Here is a 15,589-nt window from a genome sequence, read left to right on the forward strand (position 1 = left end):
TGTACAGGCCGTCCACGGCAACCAAGCCAGCCAGCCACACCAGCCAGATGCTGAACAGTTGCACGGACTCCATGGGCCAGCCACCCACAGCTACCCAGCCGACCGACTACGGCTTACCGTATGACCTTCATCAGCCAACGGTTCCCAAGCCAGCCGCACGGCACACACAGGATTATCCAGGCCAGCCGGCTGGCCAGCCGGCCGAAAGTGCAACCACCGCATTGCTTCCGCTACCCATGGACCACAAGCCACACAGAGACAGATTATACCGGAATCATGGTGACCGGAGGGTGACGAAACCTACGGTATATACGCAGAGTGCGACGATTATCCATTATATCCATTATCCTAGTTATGTCTATGGACTGTGATTTACGCCTATCGTCTTTCAACATAATGCCGAATCCGGGCCCAGTGGGAAGGCGTCTACTGTCATACGCCAAAAATTGGAAGCGAGTTATGCCCGCCCACTGGATTCCACACGTCGTGGATCACGGATACAAGCTACACTTCAGGGAACACCCGATCCTGAACACACACGCCGTGGGCCGAAGATTTCCCCTGGTCGGAGCCAAGGGTTTTTACTCCCTGGTCTTCTGGAAAAAAATACAAGCGAGATGAGGATGATTATAAATTTACAAACCCTCATCAAGAGATCTGGTACCTCCACCAAAATTCCAGATGGAGTCCATACGGAAATTATGGTCTAGGTTGAAGAAAGGGGACTGGCTTATCAGCCTAGACTAACAGATGCATATCTTCACGTCCCGAGAAACCCATCCTCGAGTAACTATCTACGCTTCAATGGTCGACGCTACGAATTCCAAGTCCTACCATTCGGGATAGCTATAGAGCTTTGGCTATTCACCAGGATTACAGCACCAGTCATCAAGTTCGCTCACCTCCAGCTAGTTCGAATTCAAAGCTATCTGGGCCACTTCCTAGCAGCAGACCAAGGAAAAGATCAGCTACATCAGAACTTGATATTCATGGTCCAACTTATGACCTTCTAGTCAATCCATCCAAGTCAGAAACTACTCCGGTTCAAGACATTATATGCATCAGAGTAAGATTCCAGCTAGACATGGGATATCTATGCCCATCGGAGGATCGATTCGATAAGACTATAGAGATGATTCAATCACTTTCAAGTCAACCCAGCAAGTCGCCGAGGTGGTGGATGTCTCTTCAAGGCAACTTTACGTCTCTACAGGTTATGATCTTCAGAGGAAGGCTCATGCTACTTCCTCTACAGATATGTGTCAACTATATACGATCTCACGGCCAAGAGTGCCTGACTCAGTTAACTCCTAGATTACTATGAGACCTCCATTGGTGGAATCACAGAGAACATGTGATGAGTGGCATCCCTCTGATATATCCGACGCAAGAGCACCATCTATTCACAGACGCGTCAGATTCGGGATGGGGAGCCCATATGGACGATCTCATCGTACAGGGATCGTGGAACACAGAGGAGAAAAACCTTCATATCAACTGCAGGGAAATCAAGGCCATATATAACGCCATCCTGGAATGGTGGATACATATTCATCTATCATCTGTTCTCATAGCCACGGACAACACCACAGTAGTGGCCAATATTCAGAAGCAGGGAGGAACCAGAACAATCACCCTGATGATGAAGACTACACGATTGTTTGCCTTGGCAGACTCCTTCAATTGAAGGATCGAGACATATACCTGGGAAACTGAACAGTCTTTCGGGTGAGAATAGTGGCAACAGAATGGACATTACATCCCCAGATCTTCACCTGGATAATAAAGCTATGGGGCATATCACATATAGATCTATTCGCCACCTGCCAGAACAACCAACTTCCGGTCTATGTCAGCCCAGTTCACGTCCAAAGAGCTCACCAGATCGACGCTCTTTCGATGGATTGGACCAATCTTTTCGCCTACGCATTCCCATCATGGTCTCTCCTTGACAAAGTCATCCATGAGGTGGAGGAGACGGATGGTGTAATAATACTGATAGCTTCAATATGGCCCAGCAGGGCGTGGTTCCCCGGTCTCCTTAAGCTACAAATGGAGGAACCTATACAGTTACCACTTCGTCGAGATCTGCTATTACAAGTCCAGCATATTTCACGAAAATCTGCCCAGTCTACATCTAGCCTGGAAGTTTTCATGCAGAAGATGCAGACATCCGTATACTCTGAACTTGCCTCAGAAGCTGTTGCAAGATCGGGGAGACCTTCATCCTCCGACACCCTTGATTATTATTCTGCATATCAGGTGTAGGGAGGATTAGAAGCACCTTAAATATCAACTATCACCATTAGACCGGAAGTGAGAGAATAAGCGAAAGTGACGTCAACACCGGAAAAAAAGTTGCTAAATGACGCCTTTGGGGTAGAAATAGGCCTAGAAAGACGCCATTACCAAAAGGGGGAAGTGACATACCGGAAGTGACGTAATCGTCGGTATTAAAAGTCACAAATCTAGGTTTATTTACGATCAACATCAGCAAATATGTGGTAAATCTAATGTAAATATCACATATGTGACTGATTCTTGACACAGTATCTGATTTTCAAGTCCTCAAAGGGAATTTCAGAGGAAATTATCTCAAGTAGGATTAGAATCAGTACATAATGATTTCCAGAAGAGGTTTGCTGTGAATTTCACAGGGGTCCCTCTGGTATATTCTGGCAGATATGTAACAGGTGTAGAAGCTTTGTAAAAAAATATTGAACAATAGTTTATCATTGTTGATAATTCTAACAATACTGCCTCTTTCACATACGAATTACACCCTCTCACGTCTCGAATTCGTCTACCTCTAGTAGTAGATGAAAGTGGTGTTGCCGCCATTATGACGTGATGGCTTGGGTAGTTACGAGACTACTTGGCGACAACTTATTGTTTGATTGACAGTGAAGAGGATGTCTGTTGAAAATCTGAAAATTTTAGTTAGTGTGATTGAAGCCAAAATGCAGGATTTATGGCAGATATGTAATAGAGGGAGAAGCCTCGCTAGAATTAAAGAACAATAGTTTATCATTGTTAATAATTCTAAAAATACTACCTCTTTTACATACGCATTACTCCCTCCCACGTCTCGAATTCGTCTACCTCTAGTAGTAGATGAAAATGGTGTTCCCGCCATTAAGACGCCTTGGCTTGGGTAGTTACGAGACTACTTGGCGACAACTAATTGTGTGATTGACAGTGAAGAGGACGTCTGTTGAAAATCTGAAGATTTTAGTTAGTGTGATTGAAGCCAAAATGCAGGATCTTAGAATTATTAACAATGATAAACTATTGTTCAATAGTTTAGTGTTTAGAAACAAGAATCAAACAAAACACGAACTGTCTCAAATACAAATCACCCCCATTTCCATATTATTACTTGATGTTTGCGATTCTCACATGATAAAACCATACAATAATGTAATAGCCAAACACATCCAGCAAACATATTCAAGAAAAGCATAAAGCAGTAATGTTCAAGACTGTACTTACTTTTGTGTTTATGATAGTTAACAAAATCCTCTTCCAGAATTGAGGATACAAGTACCACGTGATAATCCAGTACAACATTCACTCCTCTGTGGTACTCAGCACGTGGTTTACGCACCTCCCCTACGGTTTGTGTCATTTGGAATGTTTCCATCAGTGTCTGTTGAACATGGGCATATTGACTGATGTGTTAACCAACGGGTCATCTTCAAGATTAAGATACCTTTGTATTTATTTGCCTCATATTTCTTATGTGTATTTGTATATTTCGTTTGCTCTAGAAAACTGTCCATATGGAGATCGATTTAGAGACTGTGACACAGTAACTCAGGACACGAAACGTTTATGCTACAATGAAGGAAATGCCCGGGGTTGTTGTGAAACATGTCCAGTTTACAAGTCGGCAGTAGGTAAGTAATGATAGAGACATTTAGACGGTTTGAGTTTCGGAGAATCTTATAAATACAGACACTGGTAAGTCGAAAGTTTGCACACTGAAATGTGAGGTTGAAATTATTAAAATGTTAATTTGTTAACGTTAATGAGTGGCAGTAAGTTATTCTATGGAATAAAATACTTTTTAAATGATAAGATGTCTGTCACCAATTCCAAACTGGAATATTTCCCCTTAACATACAATCAAAATACTTGATTTAACACCGGATCTGTGACCAAATTCATCAGTCCACTGTATCAGTTCAATGTATCAGTTCAATGCATCATTCCAATGTATCAATTCAATGTATCAGTCCAATGTATCAATTCAATGCACCAGTCCAATGTATCAGTTCGATGTATCAATTCAATGTATCAGTCCAATGTATCAGTTCGATGTATTAACCTAATCTTTTATTAACCAGTGTATAGGTCTAATGAATCAATTCAATGTAGAAGTAACCTATATCAGTCCGATGTATTAATTGATTGCATCATACCAATTTATCAATCCAATGTATAAGTCAATTGTTTCAATCCAATGTACCACTTCAATGTACCAATCCAATGTATCAGACCAGTATATCAATCCAATGTATCAGTCCAGTGTTTCACTCAAATAAATGTGTCCACTATATATGTCGAGTGTATCAGTCAAATGTATCAATGCAATGTATCAATACAATATGTCAGTCCAGTGTATCAGATCATCCCAATAAACCAGTACACATTATCAATCTCATGTATCAATACAAAATATCAATCCAGCGTATCAATATCATCTATCAACCGAATGTATCAATGCGATGTGTCAAAACAATGTATAAATCTAATTCTTCAGTCCAATGTGTCAGAGGCGGCCGGATAGCCTAGTGGTTAAAGCGTTCGCTCGTCACGCCGAGGACCCGGGTTCGATTCCCGGCCCATTTCTGGTGTCCCCTGCCGTGATATTGCTGGAATATTGCTAAAAGCGGCGTAAAACCATACTCACTCACTCCAATGTATCAGTCTAGTATATCTATCCAATGTATCAATCCAGCGTATCAATATGTACCATCTACTTCTCTAATTATTAAAGCAGTAATATGTTATTCATAAAATTGGTGTTACAATTCGTTATTTTGGATATACGATAATTGTGTTAATGGCAAGTGTTAATACACAATGCTAAACTATTAACAGTTGTGCGTATTTCTGCAATGTTCATGTTATTGAATTGTTTGTTTTCCAGTAAATTGCACATATGGGGATCGTTTCTCTGACTGTGACACTGTTATTACTCAGGAACAGAAACGTCTTTGTTACATTGAAAACAATGCCTATGGCTGTTGTGAGACTTGCTCAGCCTACTCGTCAGGTGGTGGTAAGTACAGAAAATAGGGGTTTTGGTGAGGTCTGGTTTGGGTTTTGGATGATTTAGTCAATCATTCAAATTGTAGTTTATAAGGATTATATAAGTCTAAATCTTATTTTCGAGTTTCTGGCAGTTATCATTATTAAAAGTTATTGGACAGGCCGTAAGTTTCTTTTTATTATTTGAGCACCAAGTATATATTGGCTTTGTACATAACATACTCCTGATCATCGAAATTAAGGGATTTGCTCAAATTCTAATCTGCAACATTTAGGTTATTGACGGGTATATATATCATAGTCGCAAGGGTGTTTCACATAGGTGTTGCAGACCGCCTCCGTGGTCTAGTGGTACAGCATCCGCCCGAAGAGCGGAAGGTCCGGGGTTCGATCCCCGGCCGCGTTATACCAAAAAGACGTTAAAAGATGGTACTTGTTGTTACCCTGCCTGGCGCTCGGCATTAAGGGGCTAAAACAAGGACTGGTCAGCTCGGGGTCAGTATACTGTGTCTGCGTAGGATATTCGTGTTAAACTGCGTCATGGAATCTCATTGTGCTAGCACTATAAACTGGTGTCAGTCCGAAATAGTGCAAGCGGCCTCTCCCACACATGCACGTCGCTATATAAGTGCAATAATCTTGGAAGGGACGTTAAACCCAATTTCACCTCAAATCACATAGGTGTTGCCTTTCGCGCCCAGTAGCCACCTGTGGGTAGAAACGTTTGTTAATTTTTTTGTATATTCATGTTTACAGTTGTATTATGATCTAATGTTTGAAGGCATTGAGGAAGTTATGGGTTACCTACAGAGCACTATGGATCATTAGTTCATAGTAATATATCTATTCATAACTGCTTCGTAGAAACATAAATGCTAGATATTTCTGCACACTGATGGCCATTGTCAGTATAATCATAAGTTAGCATTTTGACGCTATTCTATATGTACCTCCCCTCTATGTTTCCTCTACAGGAAACTTAAATCATGTCTACTTATATTAGGAACTATTCAGAAAGGACCAAGTGTAATCAGTCACAATATTACAACATATCTATTGTGTTAATGGCAGGTGTAATTACACAATGCTAACCATTGTCAATATTAACATGAATCCTAACACAATTCTGCTAATCTTATGAACTATTCAGAATGGATCAGATATTATCAATCACAATATTACAACTGGTTTATTAACAGTTTGACATGCAAAGTTTCATGCCTTTAACACAAAGTGTGTATTTCGTCAATATTCATATTATTGAATTGTATGTTTTCCAGCCTATTGCACATATGGGGATCGTTTCTCTGACTGTGACACTGTTATTACTCAGGAACGGAAACGTCTTTGTTACAATGAAAACAATACCTATGGCTGTTGTGAGACTTGCTCAGCCTACTCGTCAGGAGGTGGTAAGTACAGACAATAGGGGTTTTGGTGAGGTCTGGTTTTGGTTTTGGATTATGATCTAATGTTTGAAAGAATTGAGGAGCCATGGGTAACCTACGGAGCATTATGGCTCATTAGTTAAAAGTAATGTATATACTAATAACTGCATCGTAGAAACATTAATGCTAGATATTTCTGCAAGAACTATTCAGAAAGGACCACGTGTAATCAGTCACAATATTACAACATATCTATTAACAGTTTTATTTTGTTTCAAATTGGATTTACTTGGTGGTTATATATGTTATGGTTCAATACTTTGCATACATTAACCCAAAGTGTGTATTTCTTCCGTATTCTGATTTTGTTTCGGTTGATTTCGTCACTTAACAGATTTTTTTAACTGTAAATCCAAGCTTCAACACAAAAGTGTCTGATATATGCCATATGATATATGGGGGGGAGGGGGTGCAGTTAATAAGGAATCCAGTTCATATAATGTAGAATATTTGATGATAAGAGTAAGATAGAAAGAGAGATAAGTGCATGGCTTTCCTTGTCTCCTGAAGAACGAGTGTCAATATTGCAATTTATTAGACTGTATAGCATGTCCTAACACCTCTAAAACCTGAAGGCATGTCAATTCCTCTTTTGTACTGGATTCCAAAGCTCCATAATTGTTGTCTGCAGCACTTAGTCGTCCGTCATCGCAGTGTCTGGTATCTATAATTTATGTGATGACATTACGTGTGATAATTGGTCTAAATGATGAAATATGTCTTATAGTTGAAAAGAATAGTTATGCGGAATTGCATAAATTTACTGTGAATCTATCCGCGAATGGAATCTATGCCTCTTACCACCATGTGCTGCCATTGATCATCGGATTCACCAAAGGGTTAAACATGTTCCATCTGCATTACCTTGTGATTTACTTCCACATTAACCATGGTCTAGTGAAAGGTAACACGATGGTTATGATAATTGAAAGACGAACATGCTCGACACTATTGTCATCAATATAGCAATTAGCAAATATTTGAACGTTTAAATGCTTCTTGATTACGTTGCAGACTGTCCCTATGGCGACAACACGTTGACTGGCCCATGTGCCTATAGCAACTGTATCACTTCCGGTCCCGACTACATTGGGAGGTGTTGTGACACTTGTCGCAATTTTTCGTCACAATCTTCCACAACTACGACTACAACAACTACAACTGTACCAACAACCACCACAATTACACCAACAACTACCACAACTGCACCAATGACAACCACTTTACCAACTACCAAAATTACACCAACTGCCACTACTACACTATCATCTACCACAATTACACCAACAACTTACACAACTGCACCAACAGCTACGCCCCCAACAACCTCAACTACTACACCAACAACTACAACAACTATACCAGCATCTACTACAACTGCACCAACTACCACAACTACACCAATTACTATCACAACAACTAACACTAAATCAACAACTAACACAACAGCGCCAAGAACTACTAGACCTACAACAACTTCCACTAGTTCACCAACAACTACCACAACTATATCAACAACTTCTACAACTACAACAACTACACCAACTACGACTACAACTACACCAACGACTGCCACAGCTACACCAACAACTGTCACAACTACACCGAAGACTTCTCCTACTACGCAATCAACTACAACTACACCAACTACAACGCCAACTACCACAACTACATCAACAATTCCTACAACAGCCAGCACAACACAAAATTCTTCACCTCCATCAAAACAAGCTACCAGTACAGAAATAGTGTCCAGCACAGCTACAGTCATATCTGTTCCAACACTCTGGTATGTTGCAGCAGAGATGGTCGCAGGTTTACTGGCAGTGATTTTCAGTGGCAGTAAATGATTGAAGCACCAGTACAATGTCGGCGGCAGCAAGTGAATGGAATTAAGAGTTACCATCCCTGTTTGTTTGCAAACATAACATGCTTGATCCTTCGAGACGTGGGACAGTTTCTAGGAGGATTGCGGTTCCATATATAAGATCCACAAGAGTGTGAGTTGAGGCCTTTTTCGACATGAGGTCTGCCTCATTTACTTCAAAACAACATTTTCTGTAATCACCGAATCTCCACCAGCATCCAATACTAATCTGATTCAAGAAGTTGGACAGTCATGTTTGAAAGACATTATACTGAACATTCGTGAATGTTTGAACATTAATTACAAGCCCTACTGCTGCTGCCCCTCATTTGACCCATTGTATTGCCTTGTTTGATTGCGAACCTAAAACTGTGTGTTTCAATATAATGTATTGATGTTTCTTTGATTTAGTGTGGCTACTGATTTCACAGTTTAGCTCTGTTTGTACTGATTTCTGGGGTACGTTGCAAAGCGCCAATCGCTTGCAAGCGATGTACAGCGATTCGCCTCACAACAGTGCGCTAACTTTCAGCCGCTTGCAAGCGAAACAATCGCTGGCTGAGGTCGCTTCGTTCTCAAACCAAAATGGCGGCTTACTTTGACAGCGGAACAAGAAATTCTTGAGTGGATCAACGAGGAAATCAGCAAAGGCAGCGAAGACCCCATCCTCCTCAGCCTGCTCTACATCTTCAAAGTAGTCATAAATTCCATCAGCTCGTCATCGAGCCTCTTCTATTACGTTCTTCATTACGTCAAGGCAACCAAGCGCTAGTTGCGCCGCCATTTTGGAAGAGTGGGCAAGCGCTTCGAACTGTTGCAGACATCAGAATGAGCGATTAATTTGCTTTCTCTGAGCGATTCGTGGCTTGCAACGCGCCCCTTGTTTCCTGCGTAGTGATTGTTTGTGGCATCTGCTTTTTCTTGACAGTAATGACTCCATATGTGTTTGATTGCTTTTTGTTAATTCACCCTAAGTGCCATGAAATTTATTTTGACTTATGAGAGAACGACAAAATAAATTTCAAAGGAAATGTTAGCACTCTTTCTTTGGACCAGAAGCTTAGTTTGTTTGTTGTTTAACGCCGCACTCAGCAATATCCCTGCTATACGACGGCGGTCTGTAAATAATCGAGTCTGGACCAGATAATCCAGTGATTGACCTCATGAGCATTGATCTACGCAATTGGGATACGATTACATGCATCAACCGAGCCTGACCACCCTGTCCCGTAGGTCGCCTCTTTCAACAAGCATCAGAAGCTTTGTACCTGTTAGACCTCATGACATGCGAATCATGCGAACTATAGATATTCTGACCTGAGAAGGTTCACATTCAGAACCATGTTGCGTTGTTGGGCGATGAGTTCCAGTTGGATCTGCTAATTAAAAAGCAGACTAGACAATTTATGCAAACTACACATCTGCACATTCATCTTGTACAGACAGGGCGTAGGAGGCGGTGCCAACGGTTTAATACAGTACACAAACTGGTTGACTGAAGGAATAGAAAACCTCATGACTGTACAGTGGAAAGAAAACGTAATGTACTTACAAACTCGATTTTATTAATCACGTACAGTGTACCAATTTCACAGTTTAATATATATTTAACGTAGTATCTATGTTCTTCATTATCATTTACAGTCATGTCTAGCTTCCCAAAAAAGGAAGAAATATACTTTGATCCTAAAAAAGTCGCGCCTATAGTGGAGCAACGACATTTCAGAAATATATCAGTCTGAAGAAAGTAAAGGAGTTTCTGGAAGACAAGTATGCAAATTCATTGAACAAGCAGATGAAGAATAGGTTTCCCAGACCACGTGTACGAGTCAATGAGCGAGACGAAATGTTGGACATAGACCTTGGTGACGTCAGTCATCATTCCAGTGTGCGTTATTCATGGTGTGCATTATTTCTTCATAGCGATAGACATTTTATTGCGATTTTTGTGGGTCAAGCCACATAAGAACAGAATGAGTGAGTGACTTGGCATTGACGTCGCTTTTAACAGCATTCAGGCTATATCGCGGCGTGTCAGCTTAATGTGGGAGGAAAGCTAAAAGTGACGCAAGTGTCAGACGTTTACCACTTCGTTGAAACCCACGAGCACGGGTATATTGCTGACAAACCTAGAAACATAATCGGGGCGAACCGGGATTCGAACCCGAAATCATAGGTTTCTGGCGTGCCCAAGGGACGCAACTCTGCACAGCGAATCGCGGCGCCTTAGACGACTGGGCCACCCGTGCCCCCCTTAAGAACAGAAAACCAGAGATGGTGGTAGAAAGATTGAAACATTTTTCAATGAGGGTCGTCTCCCGTGTAGACAAAGGTAGGGAGTTTGCTTGTGTTTTCAAAGAAAGTAGGTAAACAAGGTATAAAACTGATAGTTACTTTAAAGCCTAATATGCGGAAAGGGTAATTCGCCCATTAAGATCGCTCATGACTAGGTATTTAACACATAAGAACACACATAAGTACATTGATGTCGAACCAAGTTCCATTCTGTCAAAAAAATTGATTTTTCAACTTAGTACACCACTATCCAACATGACAAACTTAAGGAATACCTTCATTCCTTGAACCATAGGCCTTTTGTTCCAAACGTGGTGAACACAGATACAGTTGCGTATCTATACTCAGACGTTCAGGACAATGTATGAAAAAATGAAAGCAAATGCCATCTGACGTTTACTGAGAAAACAATATGTGAAATGCTTGACTCCCTCATTGACAACATCTGCGTAAAATTGGAGGGTAAGACATTTAGGCAAGAAGTAGGCATTCCTCATAGGCACCTTCTTGCGGATCTGTTTCTTTATGCATATGAATCGGAATTTCTTTTATTTGGACAAGAAGTTTGATATTTAGATGATCTGATATCATTCAATAACCATCAAATAGCCCATTCCCTTCCACTGATTTACCCACCTGAACTAGACATAAGGGAGACCAGTGAAACCGCCTCATCTGTTTCATTGTTAGATCTATGCATAAAGATTCAGAGTGACAAAACACTCTCCACAAGACTGTATGACAAGAGGGTTGACTTCAACTTTCCAATAATCAATTTTCCCTTCATGTCGAACAATATTCAAGCAGGTCCAGCCTTTGGTGTTTACATTTCGCAACTTTTAGATACGATCGACCATGCTCTTTCTAACAAGATTTCAAAGAGTGTCATACGACTCTTGCTCAGAAGTTGTTTGATCAAGGTTACAACATTCAAGGCCTCAGTAAGGCTTTCAAAAGGTTTTATGGTAGATTTGACCTATCAGTGGCAAAAATGATGCCAGATGCATTTTTCTATAACTTGTACCATATGTTCCCATGGTTTTTTTCAGGTGAACAATTGGTTGTTGGTTGGTTTGTTGTTTAACGCCGCACTCAGCAATATTCCAGCTATATGACGGCGGTCTGTTAAGAATCAAGTCTGGACCAGACAATCCAGTGATTAATATCATGAGCATCGATCCACGCAATTGGGATCGATGACACACATCAACCAAGTCAGCGAGCCTGACCACCCGATCACGTTAGTAGCCTCTTACGACAAGCATAGTCGCCTTTTACGGCAAGCATGTGTTGCTGAAGACCTAATCGGCCCCGGATCTTCACGGGCCAGGTGAACAATTGACTTGCCTTTGCATGTGTGACGTGTGCCATCGGTGGGACAGGATACGCTCACCTTTTCGCGAACGCCTGTTATCATTACTATTTGATAGTGATTCATAAACACATCCTCATGATATAGTCGGAATTGTACAATCGATAGATAGCGATTTCTATTGAATATGGAAAAGGTTTTGTCGCATTATTTATCTGAGTTGGTGTATAATTACAATCTCACACAACACGAAAGTCCGACAATGGGCTAAAGCTGACGTCAAAATAGTAAAGAACCTACACCAAACTAAATGAAGGTGCAAATTAGTTATTTGAAAAAAAAATTCAGTAAGGAACACAACTTTGGTTGGACTGAAGAATTATTCAAAATTGTTTCACGCATTCGTCGACAAAGTATTCCTATCTACGTACTGAAAGAGTTTTACAATGAAAGGACTTTCCTACGAACAGATCAAAAACATGAACAGAGACACATATAAAGTGTTTGTACAATAAATTATATTTATGAAAGGAATCAACAAATTCTTTTTTTTAAATGCTATAAAAGGGTTGGTCACGTTTGTCAGTCCTCTACAGCTGTGACATACGAAGACTGTTTTTTATGGTTCCCTGATCAATGAGTTTCAGAGCTCAATTCTACCCTACTGCACAAATTGCATTGAGAGTCAACAACAGTTTCAATCTAAAGAAGCATGCATAAAATCTTTGAAAGTAGCTCAAGTCCGTGATTCACCAAATAATTTTGATATACATAAACAAAAAGAACAGTATTGAGGATTGAGTAATGATTGAGACGATTTATCAGTGATTCGTTTATGGGGTGAGGCTGTACCAGTGTAGAGAAGCCACTTAATTTTATCTCACTCAACCAGTCCACAGTTTAAGGTTAAGGACATGATGGAGTGGCTCGATCCTTTTATTACCGTCTTCGCAATGCTTGTGGCTTTGACTCAGAGGTCCATCACCACGAATACCCTTTTCATTGGGGGCGCACGGGTGGCCATGTCGTCTAAGGCGCTACAACTTGAATGTGGGTTCGACTTCAAGTTCGCCCCGATTATGTTTCTAGGTTTGGCAGCAATATGATACCTTGGGACATCCGTAATAAATTCATTTCTTCCTTATATTTGAATATTGCTGCATAGAGTCATGGATGAGCCAAGTTGGGGGGGGGGGGGGGGGAGATGTTTGTATGTATCTGCCTGCCTGTCTGTCTTGTGGAAGAGCGTCCGCCCGGAGAGCGGAATGTACGGGGTTCGATCCCCGGTCGCGTCATACCAAAACACGTTAAAATATGGTACTTGTTGTTACCCTGTCTAGCGCTCGGCATTAAGGGGCTAAAACAAGGACAGGTCGGCTTGGAGTCAGAATACTGTGTCTGAGTTGGGTATTCGTGTTAAACTGCGGCATGGTACCTCAGTGAGCACTATAAATCGGTACAAGCAGCCACACAAACACAAACACGTACATGCACGTCGCTATATAAGTGCAATAATCTTGGACGCGACGTTAAACCCCATTTCACCTCACCTCACCTCATTTGGTTTGTCACGGTTTCAATACACACCCCACGTGTCGTTCATACAATCTCTCATTGTCAGTTATATTGGCCTTCAGTGATGTCGACTCACACTGGTTTAACGTTGTGTTCACGATTATTACACCTAGTAGTGTAAAGCGACGTCTATGCTCGCGTATGGGTGTGAGCGTTTGTACTAGTCCCGACTTGGACCAGTTTCACAGTGCTGGCCTACCGAGATACCGCAGTTTAACATGGATATCCCACTCAGCCACTGTATACTGACTCCGAGGCGACCAGTCTACGTTTTATCCCCTTAACACCGAGTGGTAGGGTGTCTACAGGTACAAATAATGAGTTGTTGGTTTAACATAGTAATGTGATTGTTGCCTGTAAATATTCGATTATGGGTTAGACAAACCAGTCAGGCATGACAGTGATCATTTAACCACACGATCCAATAATAGGTTACTCAAGGCGCTCTAACCTGCAAGCCCGGCGGTTATAACAAAATCAAAAGGACCACTAATTTTAGTTCGTAATAACCGTAGTTCGTTATAAGCGTATATACAGAATATATACAACAGCCGGGACTAAACAACAAGTTCGTTATATCAGTCAGTTTGTTATGAGAGTGCTCGTTATAAACGTAGTTAACTGTAGTTTAATTTATCTCATGTAGGTATCACGAGACGTACATGTAGTTGTATTACAGTGTATTGTTAAGAGAAATATATGAGACGGTCATAAATGACTATGACATGCAATAGAAATCTGTAACAAATAAAACGTGACTCTCTAACTATGGTGGATAAATGAAGCGACTGAAGCGAAGTGCACCGTGGGAGACGAAATACAAACCACACCGAACAATTGCAGGTGAACATAACTGCAGAGGGGACTGTATCACTTGATAGCAAGCTGTCATTCGAGTATGGTCCTCAGTTTGAAGTATAAGCACCCCCATCCCCACGCCCATTAGTATTAGCCCATTTATATTAGTACTGTAATGTTATTGTTATACTGTTACTGCTTACACTTTAGACACAGACGTGCACTGATGCACGTGCAATTTAGTACAAAGCTCAACAGATACTTCTAGTTTCTTCATGAATGTAGTGTTTCAAACCTAAGTGAACACTGAAAAACGTAATCGTTTTAATGAAAGAAGTCACCAGCGAGATCCAAGCTAATCAACAAACTACAAGCGAACAGAACAGAAGCCACCAATCAAACTCTTAAACTATCTCCAATAGCAAACATGCAATATATCCATCTATGCCTATTTCTGAGGGAACTAGTACTGGGTGACACATGCACTACAGATATACGAGGTGGGAACTAGTACTAGGTGACACATGCACTACAGCTATACGAGGTGGGAACTAGTACTGGGTGACACATGCACTACAGATATACGAGGTGGGAACTAGTACTGGGTGACACATGCACTACAGATATACGAGGTGGGAACAAGTACTGGGTGACACATGCACTACAGATATACGAGGTGGGAACAAGTACTGGGTGACACATATACTACATATATACGAGGTGGGAACTAGTACTGGGTGACACAAGCACTACAGATATACGAGGTGGGAACTAGTACTGGGTGACACAAGCACTACAGATATACGAGGTGGGAACTAGTACTAGGTGACACATGCACTACAGATATACGAGGTGGGAACTAGTACTAGGTGACACATGCACTACAGATATACGAGGTGGGAACTAGTACTGGGTGACACATGCACTACAGATATACGAGGTGGGAACTAGTACTGGGTGACACATGCACTACAGATATACGAGGTGGGAACAAGTACTGGGTGACACATGCACTAC

At 41.2% G+C, this 15,589-nt stretch overlaps 1 protein-coding gene across 1 annotated transcript in view; it reads left to right on the forward strand.

Annotated features, from left to right (window-relative positions):
- Nucleotides 1–9,049, forward strand: part of LOC139459864 (uncharacterized) — a 30,484-nt gene extending 21,435 nt beyond the window's left edge. The window contains exons 16-19 of the mRNA XM_071241572.1: nucleotides 3,771–3,899; nucleotides 5,156–5,287; nucleotides 6,558–6,689; nucleotides 7,740–9,049. Coding sequence (XP_071097673.1) covers nucleotides 3,771–3,899; nucleotides 5,156–5,287; nucleotides 6,558–6,689; nucleotides 7,740–8,575 — 1,229 coding nt within the window. The 3' untranslated portion in view covers nucleotides 8,576–9,049. The remainder of the gene's footprint in view (nucleotides 1–3,770; nucleotides 3,900–5,155; nucleotides 5,288–6,557; nucleotides 6,690–7,739) is intronic.
- The last annotated feature ends 6,540 nt before the right edge of the window (nucleotides 9,050–15,589 follow it).

The sequence above is a fragment of the Haliotis cracherodii genome, unplaced genomic scaffold (genome assembly GCF_022045235.1).
Source record: "Haliotis cracherodii isolate W230 unplaced genomic scaffold, xgHalCrac1.p SCAF_13, whole genome shotgun sequence".
NCBI classification, from domain to species: domain Eukaryota; kingdom Metazoa; phylum Mollusca; class Gastropoda; order Lepetellida; family Haliotidae; genus Haliotis; species Haliotis cracherodii.